Source organism: Cetorhinus maximus, chromosome 4, assembly GCF_964194155.1.
Source record: "Cetorhinus maximus chromosome 4, sCetMax3.hap1.1, whole genome shotgun sequence".
In the NCBI taxonomy this organism is placed as follows: domain Eukaryota; kingdom Metazoa; phylum Chordata; class Chondrichthyes; order Lamniformes; family Cetorhinidae; genus Cetorhinus; species Cetorhinus maximus.
In genome coordinates this window covers 140,175,219-140,192,718 of record NC_135882.1, presented here as the reverse complement: position 1 = coordinate 140,192,718, position 17,500 = coordinate 140,175,219, and the positions used below count along the sequence as shown (strand labels likewise).

At 44.2% G+C, this 17,500-nt stretch overlaps 1 protein-coding gene across 3 annotated transcripts in view; it reads right to left on the bottom strand.

Annotated features, from left to right (window-relative positions):
* Positions 1–17,500, bottom strand: part of rhpn1 (rhophilin, Rho GTPase binding protein 1) — a 124,917-nt gene that overhangs the window by 72,295 nt on the left and 35,122 nt on the right. For 2 of the 3 annotated variants that reach the window (XM_078540929.1, XM_078540931.1), the window contains exon 4: positions 7,723–7,767. The exons of the other annotated variant lie outside the window; for it this stretch is intronic. In XM_078540929.1, coding sequence (XP_078397055.1) covers positions 7,723–7,767 — 45 coding nt within the window. The remainder of the gene's footprint in view (positions 1–7,722; positions 7,768–17,500) is intronic. 3 annotated transcript variants of the gene reach the window in all.

The window sequence follows — 17,500 nt, the reverse complement described above, 5'->3', positions numbered from 1 at the left end:
ATTAATCTTTTGTGCCTGTTTCTGTGCTGTTTATATCCTAATTAAGATTATGGGGGAGACCAAAAATAGGAAACACACACAAAGTATTGATAGACTTAGCTGAAGAAAGTTGAATTGCAGCCTATCCATTGGCATAGTTCAGTTGTGTGAATGCCTTGTTTCTATGGGCAGAGCCTTGTGGCGGCGATGGGAGGTCTTGACCGCTGGCTGGAGAGCTGGCAAGATCTCCACATCCCCTCTTTGAGGGGGCCCACTGAATCTTGTGCCATTCGGGCACTTAAGAGGCCAGTGGCAGGCCTTTCCCTGGGATTAAGGGCTCCGGGGGTGGGGGGGCGGAAGTGCGCCCGAGAGCTGCTGGCCAATCAGACGCTAGTAGATTGTTCTCCACTAAGCAGCACCACAGGGAGACAGGGAGATGGTCCCCAAGTCCTCAGACTGAGGGGGAACCCAGGCACAAGTGAGTGATGGTGGGAAGGGGAACAGCAGTAAGGGCAGAGAGTGGCTTTCAGCAACCACCCCACTGCCCCCGCAACTTCCCAATACCAGGTCCCTTGATCAGGCACTGAGTGTCCTTCAACAAAGGAGCCCCTCCTCGGGACCCTGCAAGCAAACATGCCAGGATCTGCCTGTCGTGCTGCCCTGCATGGTAAGCCTCCACCCACCCATCACTGGCATTGGGATAAGGCCCTTAAGTGGGCATTAACTGGGCCTTCCCGCCACAGGCTTAATCTGGGTGGGGGTGGTGAATGTCCCCCCCGCCACCAAACTCACTATGGGAGAGGGCACAAGATTCTGCCCTATGACTCTATATAGTTTCATGTAAAGCAACTTACTACCCAGTAACACTCAGAGCAGTAAACCTCCATGGGACTGGAAAGGTAAAAACAGGAGTTCTGATCAGTCCCATTGAAAACCAGTGTTTAACATCTATAAACCTTGAATTTCCAATACAATACTTCATTGAAAAGCTATGTTGCTTGCCTCTCCTCGTTTAGGCTGTTCGCCGAGATGAGGTCATGTCTTGAACTGATTAACATGGCCAGCATTCAGTACATGACATCATCTTGAGAAGTAATTCACTGACTGCCAGCAAACACAAATCTGGCAACAAAACAGAGGTTCACTTTCAAGATCGTAAACTTTCAGCATTCTGATTCAAAGGAAGGACTCATAAATTTATCTAAATGCAAACAGTCCATGCTCAGTAATTTAGCTTGACAGGTTTGAGGTTGGTTTTCCCTCACAATTTGTCACTTTCTATGATAAACAATTTACACTAAGGTTTTGAGAGTATCAATCACATGTTGGACATTTGGACATTACATTTTGTGTAAAATCCAGATTGCAACTGAACAATTACAACTGTACAAAAGAGAAAGAAACCCTGGCTGTTTTGGATCTTGGAACAATCTAGCCTCTCCTTAAATGGGAAGCTAAGCAGCTCTCAGTCTGTAGAATCTTCCAACAACCTCTATTTGGTGTTTGAGCTCATTTAGAACATTTTCTTTTCAGACTATTTGACCACTGCACAGGTTAGTAGCTCACATCACAACTGTGCTCCATATGCCTGATCTGGGACAAACATCACAAGAAATCAGGTTGTAAATACTTGCATTTATCTAATGTTTTAACAAGTCAACAGCAAATTTGTTCGAGTTCTCTTGATAATGCTATTACTCAAGCAGAGTTTTACAGGTCCCTGAAGCCTTTTGGCACTTTGTCCAATTCTAATTTTTCAATCTAGAAGCCTAATACTGAGTGCTGATACACTACACAACTTCTTCTCAGGCAGTCCCTCAGGATCGAGGATGACTTGCTTCCACTCTGGTTCGATGGGTTCGGAGATGACTGATAAGTCCAATGTGCAATCTGCAGACTCTGCCACATGTGGGGCAGGTGGTGCTTGAAGGGTTGGGTAGCTAGGTTGTTCGGAGGTTTGTGTCCTCCGTCCGATGCCTCAACTTCACCTCTGCATGTTCCCGACGAAATCTTGATGTGTTCAGTGCCTTCCTAGATGAGCCTTCTCCATTTTGGTCAGTCAAGTCAGGGATGCTCATGAGTTGGTGGGGATGTTTGACTTCTTCAGGGATGCTTTGAGGACATCCCGAAAGCGTTTCCATTTTCTTCCTGGGAGTCTTCTGTCATGACTGAGTTCCAAGTAGAGCAGTTGCTTCAGGTGTCTGGTGTTAGGCATACAAACATGTCCTGCCCAATGGAGCTGGTTTTGAGGAATTAGCACCTTGATGCTGGGCAAGTTGGCTTGGGAGAAGATGCTGCTGTTGGACCACCTTTCTTGCCACTAGATTTGGAGGATTCTGCAAAGGTATCACCGGTGGTGCTTCTCCAGTGGATGATGCGCCTGCTGTAGGCTATCCAAGCCTCCGAGGCATATAGGAGTGCGGGATCACGGCTACCCGGTAAACCACAACCTTAGCCTCGGGTTTGGATTGAAGGCCGCACAGACTGAACAGTTTCCTGTCTGTTCTTTAGATTATTTCCACGATTGTGGGTAAGCTGTTGGAGGTGTGGTGCAGTATTGCAGTGAGGAAAATAGAGGAGAGAGTGTTAGTGCAATCACATGGCCTTGTTTGACCCCCATTTTCAGAGACACAAAATTTGTGATGGGTCCATTGAAGGTCGCAGCTTGCATATCATTGTGGAGCGGAGGATGGTGACAAATTTCTGATGGTAGCCAAATTTGAAGAGAATACTCCATAAGCCTCCACGGTCAACAAAATCAAAGAATTTTGAGAGGTCAAGAGAGGCAATTTACTGTGGTTGTGCTGTTCCTTGCATTTTTCTTGAACTTGCTGCAAGGTGAGGATCATGTCTGTGGTACCTCTCGATGGGTGAAACCGCACTCTGACTCTGGAAGGAATTCCTCAGCCACTGGAAGGAGGCAGTTGAGGACGATCCTGTGGCAGACAGCAGGGAGATTCCTCTGTAGTTAGCACAATCAGATTTGCCTCCCTTCTTGAATATAGTCGTGATCACAGCATCCCTGAGATCCCCCGGCATGTGTTTTTTTACCTCAGATGAAGGATGTGAGGTCCGGCAGCCTTGCCAGGAATCTCTCTCTACTGTGTTTTAGAATTTCAGCAGGAATTCCATCTGCTGTAGAGGCTTTGTTACTTTTCAGCTGTCAAGTGACTTTTTCAACTTTGCTCAGGACTGGGGTAGTGCCGGATATTGAGGAAGAGAGTTGTGGACATTTGAGTCAAAGACAGTCTTTCATTTGAGGAGTTCTTCGACATGTTCACTCCATTAAACACTGACCATCTCCCTGCCTTTGATGAGCCCTCCTCCATGCTTGGCTCTCAACGGAGTGGGCCCCTCGAGTGCTTGGGCCATTGATCATCTTGACAGCACTGAAAAATATGCGCATCGTTGGTGCCCACGAGTTGTTGGATTTCCAGCACTCATTCTCCCCACCATTGGTTCTTTATGTCACAGGTTCTATGCCATACTGCTGCCTTCAGCCATCTGTAGAACTGCTGCTTTTCTCTTGAGTCATGGTGAAGTTTCGACTCAACGAAAACTTTGTGCACACATTCAATTCGGTCCTATATTTCTTGCTTGTTTTCAAACTAGTCATAAATGTCTCCTGGTAAAGAGATCAAGGACTTCTTCGCACGTGTTTGTTGTGGTGGACTTTAGGGTCAACCAGGCGCTATAGGCACATTGTGGCTCCTGGTGGCTAGTGGTTGAGAGGTTGGCAGCAAGGCGCTATCCGAGCAGGGCCACCTTGCTGGGATCTTTGAGGCCTTCCATGTTAATCTTTTTGCAGCATTGCTTCTGCTGTCTCGACTGTTTGGGGGCCAAGCTAATGGAGATGGTACATCGGATAAGGTGACAATCAGCCCAGCAGTCATCAGTACTGTTATGGCGCAGGTGACGTGGACATCTCTGCGATCCCTTGCTCAAATTATGACAAAGTCGAGGAATTGCCAGTGTTTAGGCCATGGGTGCTGCATGAAGTCATGTGCTTGTCATGCTGTCAGTATAGGGTTGGTTATAACAAGGTCATGTTCTAGACATTTCATCAGGAGGACGACTCCGTTGGTGCTTGCTTTCCCTAATCCATCCTTGCCTATCACGCTCTTCCAGAGATTCGTGTCCTTCCCAACTCTGGCATTGAAATCTCCGATGAGGATCAGTTTGTCGCCTGCTGGGACTCGGACTAGGGTTTCTCAAAGTTGTTGTCGAATCCTTCCTTGGTGTCATCTGTTGCCTCAAGTGTAGGAGCATGTGCATTGATGACAGTGGCATGCTGATTCCTTGTTAGGGTGGGCCAGACAGTCAAGGGGCACTCACTTATCCCATGGGGGGGAGTCACTGAGGCACCAGGCAAGCTCAATTTTGAAGGCAAAGCCCACCCTGTGGAATCTTTATCCTCTTCTGAAAAAGATGTACCCATCATTCCTTCAGCTGACCTTCTCCTGCATGTCATGTTTCACTTAGAAGGCAATGTCGAGCTGCCAGTGTTCCTGAGCCATGATGGAGGTGCGGCACTCAGGTCTGTCACTGTTGGGATTGTCCACACGGGTCCTGACGTTCCAGGTACCAAACTTCATTTGGATGAGTAGAAGGTGGCTGTGCGTGGTTTTTTAATGTGGGGTGTTCATTGCACATCAATTACCACAAGGTCTCAGCAGAGCAGGGCCTTGGTCCAATGGCAAGGGGTTTCCAAAATAATTAGTGGCCAGGTTTTACTGTGAGACATTAGCAGTCTGTACATGATCATACTCTTGACTCCCTAAAGTCTGCCCCCAAGGCACAAGTCAGGAGATGATGCACTCCACTGGCCTGGATGAGTGCAGCTCTGACAACACTCAAGAAGCTCAACACCATCCAGGTCAAAGCAGCCACTTGATTGGCATTTCATTCACCACCTTAAACATCTACTCCCTCCACCACTAATGCACAGTGGCAGCAGTGTTTACCATCTAAATGATGTACTGCAAGAACTCACCAAGGGTCCTTCGACGGCACCTTCCAAGCCCGTGATCTCTACCACCTAGAAGGACAAGGGCAGCAAATGCACGGTAACACCAACATCTGCCTTCTCCAAGCCACACACGATCCTGACTTGGAAATATATCACCATCCCTCCACTATCACCCGGCCAAAGTCTTGGAACTCCTACCCTAACAGCACTGTGGGTGCGCCCACACCACATGGATTGTAGAGGTTCAAGGCGTAAGCTCATCACCACCACCTTCTCATGGGCAATTAGGGATGGGCAACAAATGCTGGCCTAGCCACATCTTGTGAAAGGATATTTTTAAAAATACGTAGATGTGTATTGATCCATGGCCAGGAACAGGCTGATGATGCACAAACCAAACAAAAATAAAATTACTGCACAGAGCATCGCAGCTGAAGTCAATTCTGTTTACTGGGCATCCACGCATGTATACTTTTCAGCAGCATCATTAGCTTAGAGTAAGGAGTAGAAATCCTAGAAGACTATTGCGACCTCTAACACAGAAGATGATGGCCAACTGTAGACCTGAACAGGTCAGTCATTCACCACATTTCAGAAATAAAGTCTAGTCTGTCTAGTGAGTACCATAATAGGTGGTGTCTTTTGCTGACTGGGAGAAAGCTAAGTTTATAGGTAGTGCTCAAACATGTAAAACAAATATCCATCAAACTGCAGCAAATATCCATTAAACTTTAGCAAATATCCATTAAACAGCACATTTATGTGTATGTGTATGTGTAGTTAGAAAGTTGGACGGATGCTTTGAATTAGATGCAACATCAAATGGTGAAAACCAGTTTAATTCCTAATAAAAATTTGAAGAGAATGTATTGATTGATCCACATTATGATACCTTCATCTGTAGGTAATTCTTCATTCTTGGTTGGACACTGGCTTATTACCTAGCCTAAACTGTGTTCTAAGGCTGCTGAGGGCAACTGAAGGACAAGAAGAAATTAGTCACAGACACCTGATTTCCATTGTAAAGTCCTGCATCCCATCAAAAGCAAAATACTGTGAATACCGGAGATCTGAAATAAAAACAGAAAATGCTGGAAATACACAGGCCTGGCAGCGTCTGTGCAGAGAGAAAAATTCTGATCAAAGGTCAGCAATCTGAAACGTAAACTCCATTTCCCTCACCACAGATGTTGACAGGCCTGCTAAGTATTTTTAGTATTTTCAGTTTTTATTGCACCCTACCATCTTGGTTCTGCCCTACAATTCAATTAACTTTTGCTTGGTAGTACAGCACTTGAATATTGCCGAAAGGAGAGACATGTTACCGAAGCTTTTCATCTTACACTCATCAGGACAAAAGGTAAGAATACCAAATTTCAGATGATCACAACAGTTTATACTAAAGGAGAAAAGGGTGATGATTGGTTAGCAAGTCAACTCTTATTGGCCGAGACGTTGCCATGCAGAAACTATAGGTTCCCAGGTAATGCAAATAAGGCACAAGGCTTGAACAAAGTCCTTTTGTTTGCGGAGAACAGGTCCCTGAGTATGAATGTATGTCACTTCTAGCAAGCATAAATGAGCCACCTCATGAGCTCAACTGATTATCTTAAATTGGTTGTTTGCGTAGAGATTAGCACATTCAGAATTGCTTAGCAAGTGCTGCCAAATTGCAGAATCATATCTAACAGTAGAAGTTTTGTTTTTGGTTTTGCAAGAGTGGGCTGGTTGAGCACAGTCTGTACTCTGCCTATTATAAACAACTGAAGGATCATATTGTTTGATTCGATCAGCTAATCGCATCACACCAGCTGAAATTCTTACATGATATTGCTCAATTGTGTAACTTTTTGGACTGACAGCAGTGTTCCGATTGGTGCAAAATATCAGTTGTGCAGCCACTGCATAGTAACAGTGTGAAATGGCTTACTTAACCCTATTGTCCAAATCTTTGAGATACTTCACCTTTCCAGGTTATTTTGAGGTAGACCAGCCACTATTCAGGTCCAAAAGTGGCAGTCTTTGGCACATTTGCGAGTTTGTGGTGAACAATGATCTGATCAGGAGAGCATTGTTGCGCTCTATTTCTGCGTCAAGCTTGCAAGGTGAGCAAATGGCTCAGGGCCCTATTTCCAAGATTACTGATAAGGACAATCTTATGGCGTGTGGAGTTATATGAATCCCAAAGTGTATATTGGCTGGTGAAGGTAGATAGCAGTGGAGAACCCACTAGCAGATTTCTCAACTAGCACATCGAGGAAGGGGAGCATGTTAGACTGCCCCATCTCAAAAGTTAAGCGTGGGATGGTGCGCATTGAGGAAATCCTTATAGGCAGCTGCAGATTCAAAGATTGCAAATGTATCATCTATTTAATTGGAAAGATGCATGGGGTAGGAGATTAGGGCTCATTCAGTCAAAAACACGTTTCTTGTGAAAACAGATGAAAATGTTAACAAATGCTGGACCTGGAGGGGATCCCATGGCTACACCATCTATTTGGGCACACGTGCTGTCATTAAAAGTGCAATTTGCATAGTCGAGTTCAAAGATCAATGACTGATTTGCCCTGATGAGTGCGAGGTGAAAAGCTTCATCAACATCGCTCTCCTTTCTGCAATAGTAAATTGCTGCATCACATTGTCTAGACATTGAAATGGATGTATTATCCATCATTTCCAAGGTCTTTCCTCTAAAACCTTGCCATTTCTAGTCTATTTATTGCAAACTTATGTCTTTAAGCTGAAAAATAGAAAATCATGCAGCTAACACCCACCTGCTTGAAAAATTCAGGGACATCTGTTTCAATGAAGGAATTCCCCTTCAAAAATAAATACTTAATTCAGAGCAATAAAGTGCAGCATGACAACTAAAGGCAGTGAGAGACAGCAAGCAGTAAAAGTTAAGTACTGAGGGAGATGGGTGAAGCATTCCAGCACTTCATCTCTGAAACATTTCTTATACAAGGGATCTAAAGAAGTGCATCCAAGAACTAAAGCTTGGTGTTGCAAAGGTTGGTAAATTTATCAAATAAATAATGCAGCCAAGGATAAATCATCATCTTCAAAGATAAATTGATAAGATTACTCATGTACTATTACCAACACTTCATAGGAAAAGTCTCTCTTAAGTCTTAAATGATTTTTAATGCACGTGTTACCCTTAATTCATTACCTCCAACTGCTCTCAATCATTTCCACCATCACCGACAGGCCTATAACCAACATTGCTTTTGGCTCATATTATACAGCACAAATTGGACTTTTCAGACATCGACAAGGATCAAATCTGTAATTCTACTGCTATTTTTCACCTACCCACAATTCAAGTGGAATTAAAGCAAAATGCTCAAGCACTCAGCATCATATCTCACCAAAATCCTGATAATATTGCAGAGATACAGGCAGTTTTCACTTCATTATCATCTCAATACTTGAATTTGTAAGGTCTACTTGGCATATGACAATCAAATCCAAATTGGATCTTCAGCATCAACCCACAGTTTGTTCCAAATAGATTTTTTTAAAAACTTGTACCACGAAAGATGGGCCACTGGCATAGCTTGTCAGTATGCTAACTGGTTGCAGCTTAAGGCGGCATGGTAATAACTCACCCTGTTAATTTAAAGGCAAATCAGAATTCAAGGAGGGAGAATTCTCAGCAAGCAATAAACATGCTTCAGAAATAAAAATTTAAAAAGAACATATCAAGGGAGTTTAGGAAACTGTCACTTAAGATAAAACAGTCAATAAATTAATATGTTTTTAAAAATCTTTTAATTGAGGGGATCCTTAGCATGGTCACAAGATAATTGCAGATGAATAGAGGAGGAAGCTCTGGTAATATCCCCATCCTCAACGATGTCACAGCCCAGCACACCAGTACAAAAGACAATGCAGAAGGGTTAACAACCATCTCCAGCGACAAGCGCCTAGTAAATGATCTAGCTTAGACCCTGCTTGCAATACCGAGCATCACAGATGCCAATCTTCAACCAAACCAATTCACCCTATATGAGATCATCTCAGTCCCAAATGGATTGCCCCTTATTCCGAGACTCTGTCCCCTGGTTCTAGATGTCCCAGTTAGAGGAAAACATCCTTCTTGCATCTACCTTGTTCAGTCCTGTAAGAATTTTGTATGCTTCAATGAGATCTCTCATTCTTCTAAACTCTAGAGAATACAGCCAGTCTCCTCAATTTCTCCTCATAGGACAATCTTGCCATTCCAGGAATTAGTCTGGTGAAACTTTGTTGCACTCCTTCTATGGCAAACGTATCCTTCCTTAGGTAAAGGGGCCAAAGCTGTACGCAATACCCAGGTTCTATACAATTGCAGCAAGACATCTTCGCTCCTGTACTCGAATCCTCTAATAATCAAGGTCAACGTACCATTTCCCTTCCCAATTGCTTGCTGCACCTGCAAGTTAGCTTTTAGTGACTCATGAACAAGGACACCCAGGTCCCTTTGGACAGCAGCACTTCCCAATCTCTCACCATCTAAGAAATACTCTACATTTCTGTTTGTCCTACCAAAGTGGATAGCCTCACATTTTTCCACATTATATTCTATCTGCCATGTGCTTGCTGACTCCTCAAGCCTGCCTAAATCCCCATAAAGCCTCTTTGCGTCCTCTTCACAACTCACATTCCCACCTAGTTTTGCATTGTCAGTAAACTTGAAATATTACATTTGGTCCCCACATCCAAATCATTGATACAGATTGTGAATAACTGGGGCCCCGATCCTTGCAGTACCTCACTAGTCACAGCCTGCCAACCTGAGAATGGCACATTTATTCCTACTCTGTTTTCTGTCCATTAATGAATTCTCAATCCATGCCAGTATATTATCCCCAATCTCATGTACTCTAATTTTGTGTACTAATCTCATGAGTGGGACCTCATCGAAAGCCTTCTGAAAATCCAAATACACTGGTTTCGCTTATTTAACCTGTTCCTCAAAAAAATTCCAACAGGTTTGACAAACATGATTTCCCTTTCACAAATACATGCCGACTCTGCCCAATCCTACCATCATTTTGTAAATGTCCAGTTATCACACCCTTATATATTAGATTTTAGTATTTTCTCTACTATTGATGCCAGGCTAATAGGTCTCTAGTTTCCCATTTTCTCTCTCCCTTCTTCCCTAAACAGTGGGATTATGCAACCTGAAGGAAATGTTCCAGAATCTATAGAATTTTGGAAGATGACCACCAATGCATTCACTATCGCTACGGCCACCTCTTTCAACACTCTGGGATGTACATGATCAGGTCCAGGGGATTTACAACTTTCAGTCCCATTAATTTCTCCAGGAATAGCAATCAGAGACCTGCATTAACCCTTTAAGGAACTGCCTTTTAAAACACAAAATTCTTCCAGAATGTCCAAAGTTTTAAAAAATTAATTTATGAGATGCAAGCTTCACTGGTTAGGACAGCACATTGCCCACGGCTAACTGCCCTTGAGAAGGTAGTGGTGAGCTGCCTTCTTGAGCCACTGCAGTCCCTGTGGTATAGGTACACCCACAGTGCTGTTAGAGAGGGAGTTCCAAGATTTTGACCCAGCGATATATATCCAAGTCAGGATGGTGAGTGGCTTGGAGGAAGCTTCCAGGTGGTGGTGCTCCCATGTATCTGTTGCCCTTGTCCTTCTAGATGGTAGCGGTCGTAGGTTTGGAAAGTGCTGCCTAAGGAGCCTTGGTGAGTTTCTGCACTGCACCATGTAGCTGGTACACACTGCTGCCACTGTGCGTCAGTGGTGGAAGGAGTGAATGTTTGTGGATGTGGTGCCAATCAAGTGGGCTTTGTCTTGGATGGCGTTGAGCTTCTTGAGTGTAGTTGGAGCTTCACTCATCCAGGCAAGTGGAGAGTATTCAATCTTACTCCTGTCTTGTGCCTTGTAGATGGCAGACAGACTTCAGGGAGTCAGGAGGCTAGTTACTCGCCACAGGATTCATAGCCTCTGACCTACTCTTGAAGCCACAGTATTTATATGGCTGGTCCAATTCAGTTTCTGGTCAATGGTAACTCCCAGGATGTGGGTAGTGGGAAATTCGGCAAAGGTAATGCCATTGAATGTCAAGGGGTGATGGTTAGATTCTCTCTTGTTAGGAGATGGTCATAGCCTGGCACTTGTGTGGCGCAAATGTTACTTGCCACTTGTCAGCCCAAGCCTGGATATTGTCCAGGTCTTGCATTTGGACATGGTCTGCTTCAGTATCTGAGGAGTCATGAATGGTGCTGAAGGTGAACCATTTTCTGTGATTAAAGTATTCACAACACTAGGTTGCTTTCATGTTCTATTTTCCCTTTCTTTATCAGTTTCTGATAAACTAGAAGCAAAAGACCCTCAAGATCATGAAGTTTTGGGGGCTGTCAATCAACTTGAGGATAAAATAATAAATGAGGTACAACAAAGTGAGTTAGATAGTCATAGAGGGTTTGGAGTTTATTCTGAAGTACCAGATAAAGGGCAACCAGTTTTGTCACATAGGTGGATTTGTACTAAAGTGCTCAATGATGGGACTTATAAAGGCTAAAACAAGGCTAGTTGCTCAGGGTTTTGAAGAGTGGCTGAGTGATACAGATTTTATAGTGGATTTTCCCATAGCTCTTTTGGCCACACTCATGGAGTGTGTGTCAATTGACAAAAGTTTTGGATTCTTAAGGGCGATTGTTTTCAGAAACCATCCAAAGAGGCAGTTTGTGCCCTGAATGATGCCTCCAAGGTGTGGTTTTTTTTCCAGCAAGATCTGATTTGATGAAAATAGGATATGTTCAACTATGAGCAGATCCCACAATGTTTTCACTGTATCAGAGGAAAGCTTTCAGGCATCTTCATGATGATTGCTCATGGGTTGGGGCAAGTCGGAATTAGAGAAATCTGTTATTAATAAGATTAGAGTAGAATGCAAAATTAGGAGTCAGACTTGTGGGGCTTTTAAGTGTCATGGGTTTAGATATGATGCACAGTAGCCATGGACTAGCTTTACAACAACAAAGCTATTTAGAGAGCATTACCCCTATCTCATTTAATCATACAGAGAGCTGATGTGATAGCTAAAGAGACAGGGCAATTGGGAAGGTTAGCTGGGCGCTAATTTTTATTTCAAGAAAGGGAATCAGTTAATTGCATTTAATTGTATGAAGGTGGTGGGCATTAACTGAGGATTCACTTGTGCTTCTATAAATAGAACCAGACAGTCAGGTGGTTGTTGGGCTCAGAGTTTGTAATTTCTATCTCTATGAATAAATGCTTATAAAAGTGGGCAAAGATAGGCTGCAGTTCTATCCTTCACCATCTGGTTTTCTGGAACATAAGTCATTCGTCGTTTTTACACCTTGAGAGTGTTGGCCAGCTATTTGACTATGGGAACAACATATTTGCACTTTACAGTAAGGGTTATTGAATAACAATCAGAAATGGAAAGTTTAGCTGATTTTAAGCCAGGTGGTAACTGAGGCCATTTGCAGCACCATGCTGCCACTTCGACCAAGGTTAACTAGGGTTTGAAATGAGACTTTTCTGATCTGTGAAGCAGTTTCTGAGCTGTATTTCAAAACCGTGTTAAACAAAGAAGGATGCAAAGAACAAAAAGGCAATACAATGGTTTAGGAAGAACTTTGGAATGTGCAGAATGACACACCAGATAGAGCTTGAACACAGCCATCTCTTTCATTTCATTAACATTCAATTTTGTCACTTTTTAATGAAATATTACATTCTTGATATAAAAAACAACAGCTGTTCTTTTGTGACCTCGCAGTACTTAACTAAAAAACAACTGAGGAACCTTTTGAGCTTTAATTACTGGAGGAAAAAGAGGTCATCACTTCATTAATGAGCTTACATCTAACCAGAAATAAACAATGAACTGGCTGTGTGAATAAGGCTCTTTATAGACAAACACAACACTATTGTCCTGGATTACGTGGTATGAAGGACAGCAAAAGCAAAATAAAAAAAACTTTGTTGCAGGAATATAAACTGTTACTGGAAACACAGCATCTCCTAACCCTTCCAATGCTCTTTCAAAGAAAAACAAAGGAATCTGCTGGCCTGCTAACAGAATATAGCTGGAGAGAATTTATGTAAAAATCATTACGGCAAGAACAAAAATGGTCATGTGACTCAATGAAGCTTGTTCTTTCACGAACTAATTCTCCCATTATAGCATTCAGCTATATTCTGAATATTTGTCCCTCTGCTACTCTGTCCAGTAGACGATTTCACTCTTCCCATCTGCAGGGGTGGTGGCTTTTAATTTAAAAAGATGAATTTAATTTACATACACTCTTAACCTTTTCTAAATTGAAGTATATTGAGTTTAATTCAAGGTACATTTTCTAATTCCTACATGGTTTGCAGAGGTGCACAGGTGACTTTTTATGCCCATAGAAGCAGAAAAATCCCAACATCACTGGATCTTCCAAAATTGATCCTAACTTCATATTTATGGTGAGCTTATCCCTACCCCTCCTCAACGTTCTTGACCTGTCTGCAGCCTCTGGCATGTTGACCATATCATTCTCCTCCAATGTCTCAACTCCATTGACCAAGAAAAATGTAACTGCCCTCGACTATTTCCATTAAGTTCATCGAGCCATAGGCATAGAAGCTCCTGTAAGGCTCCTCTTCCCCCTCCATTACCTCTGGAGTCTCCCAGGGATCTATCCTTGGCCTCTTACCTTTTCTCTTCTACATCCTGCCCCTCAGCATCGTCGTCTGAAAATACATCAGGCTCAACATGTACGCCAACAACACCAGACTCGCTCTCATTGCTCCCTCTGTTGTCAGACTACTTGTCCAACATCCAATACTGGAAGAGCAAAATTTCAATGATTTAACATTGGGAGGATCAAAGTCATACGTCTAGATATTTATGGAGACGCAGTGAGAGAATGGAAAAAGTAGCCAGGAAATCTGAAAATGCAGGTTACACATGCAGGAATTGAATGGCAGGACTTTGTTTGAATTTTCTTCCCCGTTTCCCAGCCAGCAGCCATCCAGGTTGAGAGGCAGTCAGGTGCGAAAGCCAATGAAAAAATGCTTCAGCTGGGGAGTGGAAGAGGGGTGGAGGGAGGTCAATTGGGGGAATGAAGCAGGCTTACTTGAGGGGCTGTGGAAATGTTCTGTTCCTCCTGGCCCACAAGCAGTGCCAAAAAGGCAATTACATATTAGATGCAGCCATTCTCACCTCCCTTGGGGTGCTAGATTCCTGAGCCCTAGGAGACCCTAGCCACAGCCGTTAAATCTATGAGTATGGTAAAATTTGGTAAAATCCTGGAACTCCCTTCCTAATAGCACTGTGGGTGTACCCTCGCCACATGGGCTGCAGCGGTTCAAGGAGGCAGCTCACTACCACCTTCTCAAGGGCAATGAGGGCTGAGCAATAAATGCTGGCCCAGCCAGCGAAGTCCACATCTCATGAATGAATTTTAAAAATATATTAACGTTTATAAACAAATGACTCTTCTCTTGAGAACATGTCCTACTCCTGTACTTTCCCCATAGCCCCTGTAAATTTACCCTTCACAAGTATTCATTCAATTGCTTTTTGAAAGTTAATATTGAATCTGCCCTTTCAGGCAGTGCAATGCAGATCATAACAATTTCCAGTGTAAAACTACATCACCTCATCTACCCTCGGTTCTTTTGTTAATTATCAAGGGGAGTGGTACTGTCACTGGACAAATAATCCAGAAACCCTGGATAATGCTCTGGGGCCCTAGGTTCGAATCCCACCATGTCAGGTGGTGAAATTTTGAATTTCAAGCAAATCTGGAATTAAAAGTCTAATGATTACCATGAAAATATTGTTGATTGTTGTGAAAACCCATCTGGGTTGCTAGTGTCCTTTAGGGAAGAAAATCTGCCGTCCTTACCTGGTCTGGCCGACATGTGACTCCAGACCCACAGCAAAGTGGCTGACTCTTAAATGCCCTCTGAAATAGCTTAGCTAGCCGCTCAATTGTATCAAATCATTAAAAGGTCTAAAAGGAACGGAACTGGACATTGACCTAGGCACCGGAAACGGCAAACTCAACCCTGTCGACCCTGCAAAGTCCTCCTTACTAACATCTGGGGGCTTGTGCAAAATTGAGAGAGCTGTCTCACAAACCAGTCAAGCAACAGCCTGACATAGTCATATTCAAAGAATCATACCTTGCAGACAATGTTCCAGACACCACCATCACCATCCTTGGGTATAACCTGTCCACCAGCAAGAGACACCCAGCAGAGGTGGCAGCACAGTGGTATACAGTCAGGAGGGAGTTGCCAGGGAAGTCCTCAATATCGACTAGGGACCCCATGAAGTCTCATGGCATCAGGTCAAATATGGCTAATGAAACCTCCTGTCGATGATTACATACCACACCCCTCAGCCGATAAGTCAGTACTCCTCCATGTTGAACACCGCTTGGAGGAAGCGGTGAGGGTGGCAAGGACGCAGAATGTACTCTGGGTGGGGGACTTCAGTGTCCATCACCAAGAGTGGCTCAGTAGCACATGTACAGACTGAGCTGGCCGTGACCTAAATGATATAGCTGCTAGACTGGGTCTGCGGCAGGTGGAGGGAGCCAACAAGAAAAACATACTTGACCTCATCCTCACCGACTTGTCTGCCGCGGATGCATCTGTCCCTGACAGTATCGGTAGAAGTGACCACCACATAGTCCTTGCGGAGTCAAAGTCCTATCTTTACACTGAGGACACTCTCCATCGTGTTGTGTAGAAGTACCACTGTGCTAAATGGGGATAGATTTCGAACAGATCTAGCACCTCAAGACTGGGTAACCATGAGACACTGTGGACCATCAGCAGAATTACACTCAAACACAATCTGTAACCTCATGGCCCATCATATTACTCACTCACGACCACCAAGCCAGGGGATCAACATGAAGCGTACAGGAGGGCATGCCAGGAGCAGCACCAGGCACGCCTAAAAATGAGTTGTCAACCTGGTGAAGCTACAACACAGGGCTACTTGAGCACCAAACAGCAAAAGCAGCAAGTGATAGTCAGAGCTAAGCGATTCCAAACCAACAGATCAGATCTAAGCTCTGCAGTCCTGCCACATCCAGTCGTGAATGGTGGTGGACAATTAAACTCACCGCAGGGGAAGGCTTCCCAAATATCCCCATCCTCAATGATGCAAGAGCCCAGCACATCAGTCCAAAAGATAAGGCTGAAGCACTTGCAACAATCTTCAGTCAGAAGTGTCGAGTGGATGACCCATCTCTGCCTCCTCCAGAGGTCCCCAGTATCACAGATGCCAGGCTTCAGCCAATTCAGTTCACTCTATGTGATATCAAGAAATGGCTGAAGGCATTGGATACGACTGAAGGCACTGGCTACAGGCCCTGACAACATTTCGGCAATAGTACTGAAGACTTGTGCTCCAGAACTCGCCGCATCCCTAGCCAAACCGTTCCAGTACAGCTGCAACACTGGCATCTGCCCAGCAATATGGAAAATTGCCCAGGCATGTCCTGTACACAAAAGGCAGAGCAAATCCAACCCGGCCAATAACCACCCCATCAGTCTACTCTCCATCATCAGTAAAGTGATGGAAGGTGTCATCAACAGTGCTGTCAAGCAGCACTTGCTTAGCAATAATCTGCTCACTGACGCTCACTTTGGGTTCCGACAAGGCCACTCAGCTCGGGTTCCACCAGGGCCACTCAGGTCATGACCTCATTACAGCCTTGGTTCAAACATGGACTAAAGAGTTGAACTCCAGAGGTGGAGCGAGTATGATTGCCCTTGACATAAAGGCAGCATTTGGCCAAGTATGGTATCAGGGAGCCCAAGCAAAACTGGAGTCAATGGGAATCAGGGGAAAACTCTCCACTGGTTTGAGTCACACCTAGCACAAAGGAAGATGGTTGTAGTTGTTGGAGGTCAATCATCTCAGACCCAGGACATCACTGCAGGAGTTTCTCGGGGTAGTGTCCTAAGCTCAGTCATCTTCAGTTACTTCCTCAATGACCTTCCCTCCATAAGGTCAGAAATGGGGATATTCGCTGATGATTGCACAATGTTCAGCACTATTCGCGACTCCTCAGATACTGATGCATTCATGCCCACATGCAGCAAGACCTGGACAACATCCAGGGTTGGGCTGATAAGTGGCAAGTAACATTGGCACCACACAAGTGACAGGCAATGACCATCTCCAACAAGAGAATCTAACCATCTCACCTTGACATTCAAAGGCATTACCATCACCGAATCCCCCACTATCAACATCAAGGGGGTTACAATTGACCAGAAATTGAACTGGACCAACATATCAATACTGTGGCTACAAGAGGTCAGAGGCTAGGAATCCTGCGAAGAGTAACTGACCTAACTCCCCAAAGCCTGTCCACCACCTACAAGGCACAAGTCAGGGGTGTGGTGAAATACTCTCCGCTTGCCTATATGAGTACAGCTCCAACAACACTTAAGCAGCTCAACACCATCCAGGACAATGCAGCCCGCTTGATTGGCACCCCATCCACCACTTTAAACATCATTCCCTCCACTACCATTCAGTGA